The 10,520-nt window shown below is 38.6% G+C and overlaps 1 protein-coding gene across 1 annotated transcript; it reads left to right on the top strand.

The window, feature by feature from the left end:
* The first annotated feature begins 325 nt into the window (after nucleotides 1-325).
* On the top strand, nucleotides 326-9,317 carry LOC101173598 (ryncolin-1-like). The gene is made up of 9 exons (XM_011491937.3): nucleotides 326-1,692; nucleotides 1,914-2,158; nucleotides 4,142-4,357; nucleotides 6,564-6,683; nucleotides 6,757-6,871; nucleotides 6,952-7,089; nucleotides 7,208-7,424; nucleotides 7,506-7,701; nucleotides 7,987-9,317. The coding sequence occupies exons 2-9, from the start codon at nucleotides 2,000-2,002 to the stop codon at nucleotides 8,131-8,133; spliced, it is 1,308 nt and encodes a 435-aa protein (XP_011490239.1). The 5' UTR covers nucleotides 326-1,692; nucleotides 1,914-1,999; the 3' UTR covers nucleotides 8,134-9,317.
* The last annotated feature ends 1,203 nt before the right edge of the window (nucleotides 9,318-10,520 follow it).

Here is a 10,520-nt window from a genome sequence, read left to right as displayed (position 1 = left end):
AAGACAATCTTCCTTTACACAAAAGTCTTTTTTTTACCTTCTTGAGATTCAGTTTTTAACATCTTTATTACTCCATAAAGATACATAAAAACACAATTTTGACATGAACCTGGCTGTAATAACTATCAAAATGCACCAAATGTTTTTTGTTGAACATTTTCGTGACCAAAAAATCATGGGACCATGAAGCTAAAATCAACCAGTAACATTACAAAAATACTGTTCAAAAATAGTCATCTTTAATTTTAGTTTTTTTTTTTTTTTTACAAAAAAGAAATCAGTGGCAATAGTAAAAAAATAAAAGAGAATGAAAGTACAGTATATTTAACATATTTATTTGGTTTTTGTTTATGCATCAAATATTGCGTGAAGGATTTCTCAAAACTTCTAAAAATTCTGTATTTTGATGCCTTCAAAGAAAGCTGAAATAAAGATGCAGAAAAAAATCCTGCTACTTTATTTTTCTTAATACCTTTTGTTGGTAGACCCCATATGACATAATTTTGCTCATATTCATCCGGGTGTAATTTTGTATGATAATCTGATAATAGGCTGGTCAAACATTTCTAATAACAGTACACTAAAGAGTACTGTACAGCAAACCAGCGATGCTGACGTCTGTTTTGCAGTCAAAGGGCGCCATCCTGTGGCTTCACTCATTTACACAAACACGCCAGCTTTCAGTTTGACTGCAGTCATATAAAAACATTTGGATTTCCTCCACAGGAGTCAAAGGGCCTGCAAACTGCCAGAACGCTTTTGTATTCATTTAAAATTAATTTATAAGCCTTTTTCTTAACACACAAAAAAAGTATTTTTTTGAAAAAGAATGATTGCTGGATTGAATGTTATGTGTAAAAACTTTCCTTGGAGCCTTATTTTTTCGCTTTTGCTAAATGAATCCTCAAGTTGGTGTGATTAGTTTTTATCGTTTGATCGATCTGGTGATCCCTTTTAAAAGATATTTTCACGCTTTTTCCTGAAGCTCCTTTTCCCTCCATCCAACACATTTCCTATTTTGTTCACTTAGTTGAGAATCTTTTAGAATCTGTTCCACCGAAATTAACCAACATAAGCAGCAGAAGTTGCCCTTTTTTCTATACATTTCCCTGTTGGAACCTGCACGTTCTGCCACATGGCGTTCTCTAAAATGCAAAGCTCAGCTTGCATACTGTAATAGGATCAGCACCCCTCATTCTCCCATTTACACCAGCCTTCATTACCCCGAGCTTATAGCAGGATTACTGAGGCTGCAGGTGATGTTTATTTTCTGTTCCAGCTCCTGGGGATGTTTTGCTCTGCGCACCAAAAGCTGCAGTCCCCCATACTTTTAAAGGAAATTGTGCTTTTATCTTTTTTAATGTTGTAAAAGCTTTAAAAGAAGTCTGAAAGCACAGTTCAGAGAGTTTAACAAGCAAGCTAAAACTTAAGTTCTTCTGATTTTTTTGACATAGAAACAAGGATGACAAGAAAGTTGACCACATAGCTTCTCCATCCATCCTTCTTTCTGGCAGTGCTCCCCCCCTTTTCTGAGTGGAATCCTCTTAAAGGTGGATTATTAAGCTAAGATGTCTCCGCTGAGACTGAGAGATGCAGAGACGCAGCGAGGGAACGCTAGTGAAGACGAGCGAAGACAGCAGGACAATGGAGAAGACCCCTTGGCTTCATGCGGACCAAGGTGGAAGAGCTGGGGTGAGTGCCGCTCATTCACATGTTCCAGGTGTATTCACCCGGAACATAATACCTGTTTTGTATTATTGGCTTTTAGGGTTTGAAATAGGAGAAAATATAACAAAACTAGTTTTCAGTACATTTGAGATCAGAACAAAAGCATGTTAAACCTAAAGACTGTTGGAAAAATGTTGTAGAGTTGCAAGAAAATGTCCCTTTTTTTATTCGCTTCAACTTTGCAGTCAAAGCCAGAGCCTCACACTGTGAAACACGTATTCCTGAGTCTCCCTCCCCCTGTTGAAAACGAGGCGGGGACAGCCTAACCTTCATGACAGCAATGGGCTCTCTGACCCCAACCGACCCACGGAGTTGGAGCTCCGCTCTCTGCATCCTCTTCCTGCTGTTCCAAGAGGCCAAAGTGGACACCCTGGACGCTTCTACCACTCTCAATGGTGGGGGGTCCCAGTGTGGGGAGTACACAAACCAGGTACAACCTTAAAACTGTCAAATGGGAGCTCCACAGGTGGTAGAAATTTCCATTTAGTTTGATTTGTGCCTCAAAGCTTTAGAATTGACTTCAGTTATTTTAAACCTGAAGAACAAAGCTTTAAAGAGAAAGATGCTGCACATCAGTGCAAAGTCCTGCTTCACTGTGAGTTAGACTCTGGAGTTTGTGACTTAGTCAACAACTTTAAATGCTTATGCTTTTCCCCTTAACGTTTGTTTAAAAAAAAAGGATTCAATTCATGGGTTTCATGAATCAATGTTGCCCTTTTTTTTTGCTCATATCTTGCCAGGCAACACATAAGGAGAAAATAAAAACAACTAAAAACAAATGTATATGCATTTGGTTTAGCACTAATGCAACTGCCAGTTTGTGATGGCTCTACAACATGGAAATTCATCACAGTAATAATTAATTAATAAGCATGTAAAAATGATGCCACACCATAAAGCTCTAAGTGTATTTTATATTTGACATTGTCTGTCTGATGCAAATGTTTTAGCATAAGACACTCTTAATCCTGTTAAGAACCATTGCAACCAGGTAAGAGACAAGAATAAAGTTGTTTGTCGCTTCAAAAGGCAGAAGTGTCATCCATTTATCGGTAAAAACATAACAACTGGCATTTCAGTGAAACATCTGATATGCTAGATCATCGCCACAGACAGCTAAATGTGTCATAATGCATGCCAGAGAACAAATAGACTTTTTAAACCGCAGAGCATTTATCCACTTCTCCAAATTGCCAATAAAGCAGAAATAAAGAACTAGAAAGAAAGTTCCAGACGTTGGACCAACAATGTCCTGCTTCACTGTATTTTGTAGAGTGACTTTCAGTTTTGGATGAAGGTCAAAGGAACTTAATTAGTTGTTTTTTTTTAAATGGTTCTATTCACCCAAATTGATAATGATAAAAATACAAGATATACAAGGTTTGAACCAAATAGGTTTATCTGGGTTTCATCAGACCACAGAACATGGTTCCAGTAATCTATTGACTTCAGCAAACTGGTTCTGGGCTTTTTTTTGTGCATTGTGTTCAGAAAAGTCTTTCTTGTGGGATGACAGCCATGCAGACCAATTAGATGTAGTGTGTGGCATATGGTCCGAGCACTGACAGGCTCACCCCCCCCATTCCTCCAACCTTTGCAGTAATGCTTGGAGCATTCACACATATGTGTTTCAAAGGCCACCCTTGGATGTGACGCTGTGAGTTTGCGCTGAACTTCTTTGGCCGACCATGGCGAGGCCTGGTCCGAGTCAAAGCTGTCTGTTCAAACCGCTGGATGGTCTTGGCGACTGTGCCCCAGCACAGTTTCCGAGTGTTGGCCGTCTTCTTATATCCTAAGCCTATCCTATCCTATACTTTAATACTACATTTAAAACACCTGCTACCTATTGACACCTGAGACATTGTTACACTAAAGACTCACATGGCACTGGGGAAGGAAAATGCCTAAGTGTGCTTAGTTTAGACATTCTCACTAAGGGGGTGTACTCAGTTTTGTTGCCAGGGGTTTGGCTATTAATGTCTGTAATAATTTAAAGAAAATTTACATTTTCACTGCTCTACAAGATGAACACTAACTACTTGGGATTGTGACAAAAATTCATTTCTGCAGTGTGAAAAGAGATAAATAAATATCTGCAGAAATGTGAAGGGGGGGGAATCACTTTTGAGAGATTCTGTAGGTAAAAACCAACATTTCTTCCTAAAAATTATTTGTCCGGCTTGATAAAAAGCATTGTGTTTTAAAAAAATCAAGTTAAGATAAATTACTTTAAAAAAGATTTTTGGAGAAAGATTTGAAACGTTGAGGTCCTTGACTCTGTGTATATTATTATATACCAGTTTTTCCTCTACAAAGTCTGATTTTTTTTAAGTGTTTCTACATTTTCAAAAATCCCATTTAAGCTTTTGTTAGACTTTGAGGCATTTTCTGATCATTTCTTCTCATCTGACAGTTGACAGAGGATGGGATGTGTCGCCTAGAGGCCACCCTGCCTCAGCTGGATGAGAGGAGATGCCCTGATATGTTTCGCTGCACAGACGAGGTTTCCTACTGGCTCCACGAGAATGAGGAGAGGAAAGATCAGATTGTGGCGCTCAAAGAAACCATCTCCGAGCTGCAGGAGGATCTGAGGAACCACCGGCATCGCATCAAAGTCCTGGAACTTGAGGTGAGTCTGAAAACAGGATAAGTTTGTTTTTTCGGCCAGAGCAGGAAAGACACAACCTGAACTGCCATGTGCTCTGATGTGCTGCTTGCTCATCAAACTGGCTTCCATCCCGGCGTGTCCTTGACCTCAGTCTCTAACAGGATTACCATCCTCTCTTCCTCGTGTTTCCTCATGCGACCCGGGCAGCTGGCTTATGCAGAAAGAAATAGCTAGACTACATGTGTGCTCACATAGAAAATAACCTACGTAGTTCTGTGCCACAAACGAACCGTAACAAAAGAAGAAGAGTGTGTGGATGGGAAGAAAATTGTTATATTTCCTATCTGTGTAAAAAGCAATTAGGTTTCTTTAGTTTTTTTAGTCTATTCCAAGTCTTAAATCGGATTTTTAAAGAGCAATTTCTGACTCAATTATATATTTTAGGATTTGAAATATATTTATACTTGTTACAATTAAAAGGAATATTTTCCAAACATAATTTATTTTTTAAGTCTTTCCTTTACTGCAGTTTGGTTACCACTTCCCTGATGAGACTCATTTGTATACCGTCAATTCTGAATGGCAACATATTGTGGAAAAAAATACAAAAAATGGTACTTAAGTAAAACTACTGTTAAATTGACAATTAAACACTCAATAACAAGTTGGGGAAAGTAATTAAGTAAAAGTATTACAGAATCCTGTCAAACACTACTGCATGCTAAGTATGCAGAAATAGCAAGCTACTTTTTTAAAAATGTTATCCCTAAGGTGAGGGTCAAAACTCATGGAGAGGCTTCGTTCTGCCGTAACGGTCCTCGCCTGTGGAAAAGCCTACTGGAGAACCTCAGAGCCGCAGAGACCGTAGAGATTTTTAAGGAGAGATTCATGACCCACCTTTTTAATTTAGCTTTTAGTTGATCTCATCTGTTTGTTTATAGTTTTTTTTAATACATATTATTTTATTTATTTTATGCATTTATTTTATTCTCAATTTTACGTTTTTATATATGTCTTTCATTTTAGCATCTTTCTATGATTTTAGCCCCAGTCTGTCTAGCGGGGGTCTTTTCTGCCAGGGCTTGCCGGCTTAGTTGGTGGTTGTTGCCGTGGTCGTCGCCCTTGCTGGGGCGGCTGGAGTTTCACGTTGCAGCCTCATGGCTGTGGAGTGGACCCCTTAGCTGTCCCGGCCTGGGTGGGCTCTGTGGTAATGTTCCTGTGGCCGAGCTGGCTCCTGGTATAAAGAGATTTCCAAACATGGTTTCCTCACAGCAGAGCTGAGCCTTAATTTCTTTTAGAAGTTACTTTTATAAGTAGTCATTGTGTCTGGGGTCACTTGTTAACGGAGGGCAGTGGGAAGGGAGAAGGGTGGGTTTTTATGTTTTAAATGTAAACCGTTTCTAGTTGCGCAACCATGAGAAGTGCTTTTTTATACATAGTTTGATTTAATTTGATTTGAAAAACATTTATCAAGGATTTAAATCTAGATAATCAAATAAATTGAATTATTTTGGTTTTTAACCAATTAAGACATATAGAGGTGAAAACAACTGTTATAATGTTGACCTGCAAGGTAACAGTAACAGGCAAACTTGGGGTTTAATTTAGCATGACACACTCTTAAGACACCTTTGAGGTAAAAGGTTTTAGTTTTTACCAAATTTTAAACTTGACTCTCTTTCTCAATGTAAATTTTCTGCGTTTCACGCACAGCGGGACTTCATAGTTTTATAACATGCATATATTACATATACTGGTATCTATCTATCTATCTATCTATCTATCTATCTATCTATCTATCTATCTATCTATCTATCTATCTATCTATCTATCTATCTATCTATCTATCTATCTATCTATCTATCTATCTATCTATCTATCTATCTATCTATCCATCCATCCATCCATCCATCCATCCATCCATCCATCCATCCATCCATCCATCCATCCATCCATCCATCTATCTATCTATCTATCTATCTATCTATCTATCTATCTATCTATCTATCTATCTATCTATCTATCTATCTATCTATCTATACACACATATACATATTTAATTACATATATAATATATGTGTGTGTGCGTGTGTGTACCCCGTTTCTATATGATCTTTTTCAAATGGCATTTTTTCATCTGCGCCTGCAGAAAAATAAATAATTTCTGATTGTATTCTTGTTTTCCTAAATATAATATCAGGTTTTTTGGTGATTATTATTTTGTCAGAGTGAAGAGCGCCACCATCTGAACATCTCTCTGGAGCTGCATCTCCATGAGCTGGAGGTGCGTTATGCAGAGGCCACCTCCCTGCTGCACCTGCAGGGGACCCTCATCCTGGACCTGCAGGTGGGTTCCGACTTCTCAAATGGGATAGCTTGGATAGCTTGGAAGTCTTGTAACTGGTTCTTAACGTGTCTAGAACCAACTGCACAACCTAACCCTTGTTCTGGACAAGTTAAAAAGAAACCCCGGATGCTCCATTAATATTGTCCGCCCAAATCCTCTTCTGAATACCCAAGATGCTCTGCATCCAGGTATGGAGTCACATGATCACGTGTCAGCAGAGGGCGCCAAATATGTCGGTCCAGCTGAGTGTCTTCTGCTCTTCCCTCAGAGATCCAGCATGTGGGAGACTGTCCCATTGACTGTGCCTCCATCTACTTCAGCGGGGTGAGGAGATCAGGTCTCTACGCTGTGGTTCCATCCCTGTCAGGCCTGCCTGTGGACGTTTACTGTGACATGGACACGGAAGGTGAGGTGCACTAAGCTAATCATAAACAAGTCTTCTGTGTTCACAAGATTAATTGAGAGTCTCCAGCTTCTTTAAAAAGAATCTGTGCTGCATTTAGTGTGTCCTGGGCTCTCCACAGGTGGCGGGTGGACAGTGATCCAGCGGCGAGTTGACGGCTCGGTGAGCTTTAACCGTAACTGGAGGGATTACAGGGATGGATTTGGTGACCTGCACTCCGAGTTCTGGCTGGGAAACAACCACATACATGAACTGACCGCCCAGGGAGAGTACAGCCTCCGCATTGACCTGGAGGACTGGAACATCCAGCACAAATATGCCCTCTACCAGAGCTTCAGGTTCACACACATGGAAACTCTGTGATTGGACGTTTCTACAGAACTCCTAAAGACTTTTGCATGATCTTTCTGCCCGTGCAGGGTGGAGGATGAGGAGCATCAATACCGTCTTCACGTGTCTGGCTTCAGCGGCACAGTGCAAGACTCTTTCAGCTGGTACCATGACAAGCAGAGCTTCAGTACACCAGACAGTGGAAACATCTGTGCTGAGATCTCACATGGGGGCTGGTGGTACAACCAGTGTTTCTACACCAACCTAAACGGAGTCTACTACAGGGTAGGGTATGCCACACTTAAAGACCCACTCAAATAATCTTTTGATCTATTGTTAAATTGTTCCCAGTGGTCTTTTGATCATGATTATGCCGCTTTTATCCAAAGTTTAAAAAAATGTTTTTCCTTTTTTAAATTTTAAGATTAATTTTGTAATTAAATTTCCCCCATCATCAGAAAAATGCTGTAAGAAGATGTTAAAAGCACCAATTTCATCAGAGTGGGTCTTTAAACAAACTTAAAGAAAAAAAACAAAAAACTTTTTGTCTTATCCTTGTTTATCCTGCAGGGGGGCCATTACACTCCAAAGGGCCGGGGCCCACTTGGTCCTGATGGCATCGTTTGGTACTCCTGGAAAGACTCGGATTATTATTCTCTGCGCAAAGTCAGTATGATGATTCGACCACGCAGCTTCCAAACACGCCTGTCGCCCTGACAACAGCTGGGATGCATCTGCATTTTGTTACAGCATCAAGGATAAAACTGTGCAGCAGCGAGGAGCTTTCTTTTCTTGACATTGACTTAATAAAACTGGTCCTATAAGCTGTTACTGACTTTTCAAGACATACATTTTGTATTAAGAGTATTTTTGGAAACCTTTTTTCTCCAGTTATGGAAAAAATCTCATTTTGTACCTACTCCAATTTTTTTTCAAAGCTGGAAATGTTTTGGAAGCAGTGGCTGAATTTTTGTACTCCACAAAGACAAAGCTCCTCACCTGACACTCACATGTTTCTTTACAACTCCTTGTCAGTTCTGTTTAAATATTATTCACCCATAAATTTAACTGAAAGTAAAATTGCTTAAAGACAGAGCACCTTAGGTTCCCTTTTAAAACACTTAAAATCCGTTTTTCCCAAAGTTACCTCAACTATTGTGCTTCTTTTGTAGTCAAGTTGTACATTTTGTAATGGTGTTTTTGGAATATTTGTATTATAGATTTCAACAAATTCTAACTAATGAGCCAAAAAAATGTTTTTTAAATAATAAAGCAAATGTTTTGGAATCAATCAAACCAGTGCCTCTTTTAGATCCAAGAAACTACTTGAAACTTTAAATACTTAAAGTTTGAAAGCTATTTGGATGACCTAACATAGTAATGTATACTACAGTTAATAAACTTGTGGGCTGAGGCTGCAGAAAACCTTCAGGAAGATGGAAAATGGGTTTAAGGTCCAATCAAACATTAAATGTTGATCCTTAACTTTTCAGCACGGTGGTGGTAGTGTCATGGAGTTTTGTAGATGGACTTGCTTTTTCCAATCTAAATAACAGTCAGGTAGTTGCAGCTAAATGTTTGAACATAACACTATTTATGTTATTTCCCAAGAAACTTACGTTTTTTAGCGTTTTATGTTGCCAAAACATTTATCTTTAATATAAAACCCACAAAAATGAAATGTTTGTCCTGCATAGGAACAGCTAAAAATAAAATCAACTGTGAAACCCATTAACTCTTATCTATGTATTACCAATAAGTCTAATTAAAAGGCATCATTGTCTTAGAACAGTGTTGAGCAACATTTTGCTGTTTTAAGATTGTATATGCTTGACATAAACTAACTGTGCAATTAAAAAGATCAAAAAAAGATTTAAAAAATAAAACTGTTTTGTGAATCATTGTAATCATCCTCATTGTGGCCCGATATGACCTCTCTGAAACCAGAACTTCACCAAAAACAAACAAAGCCTAACTATTCAGGGTTTAACAGGTACCCGTCAATTCAAAAACGTGCATGTTTTTGCAGTTTGGTGTTAAAAAGGTTTCTAAAATTCAGTACAGTTTGGAATAGGCTAAAGTAGAGATAACTCATTTCGTATTTGATGAGATTATTTCCTGTTTTGCAGTTGTAATAGGATATGTATGCATCCTAGTACAACAATAATGCCATCTGATTGGATAGTTGGAGGCAGCATGCTGATTTGCTGGAGTTAGGAGTAAACACAGCGCTTCATTTGTGAAAAGGTTGTGCTTTCTATTTCTTTAAGTGTTTTTTTAACAAGTGATCAAATCATTTAAAAAAAAATTAGTTTACATTTATTTAAATCATTTTTTGTGCCCAAAAAGTATTTGACTGGGAAACGTGACTTTTGTAAAAGCAAAATCTATTCTTCAAAACGGACATATTTAAATATTTTTCGCACACATGAAAAATGTACATATTGTGTTCCAACTGCAATTAAAAAACAGCAACTTTATACATGAGGATCTTTTTTTCTGTGATAAAGTTTATTCACTTTATTATGAAATAACTACTTCACTGAGATGCCTCCCATTGGTTAAGGGAAGTGAACTTAAAGCCAGCTTCTTTCATTTTTAAGTCTACTTTAAACTTTAAGTCAGCAGAATCCAGTAACCGCTGTTCAACTTCAAATAACGTTCCAAGATCTTTATGTTGGTAGGTAAATTTTGAGAAATACATCTGACATTAGAATGTGCACAGTTGTGTGAAAGTGTCGACTGAAACCTTTCAGCTACCGTGAAGCAGAAACCACACGCCATGTGTTTGGAGATAAACAGCCAACTGGAGAATGCTGGGTCTTTCCGTTTGACAAAATGTCCTCGTCTGTGAACACATCCAGCTGCAGAGTGTGTGGTAAATGGACTCTTTCACTTCTGGCTGCAGGACCGCACAGAACGCACTTTAAAACGCTGATCTGTGGGCTCATTTTCATTCCCAGCCACATCTAGCAGGCCTGCGCCGCTGAATGAAGGCCTCAGTCTGAGGGAGTTGCTGCTTCACACAAAAATGACAACACAAACGACAGTCCTGTGAATACAAATCATTGTTTAATAAATCAAACAAAATTAGCTTCTCTGTC

This window comes from Oryzias latipes, chromosome 24 (genome assembly GCF_002234675.1).
Source record: "Oryzias latipes chromosome 24, ASM223467v1".
In the NCBI taxonomy this organism is placed as follows: Eukaryota; Metazoa; Chordata; class Actinopteri; order Beloniformes; family Adrianichthyidae; genus Oryzias; species Oryzias latipes.
This window is presented reverse-complemented; position numbering and strand designations above follow the sequence as displayed.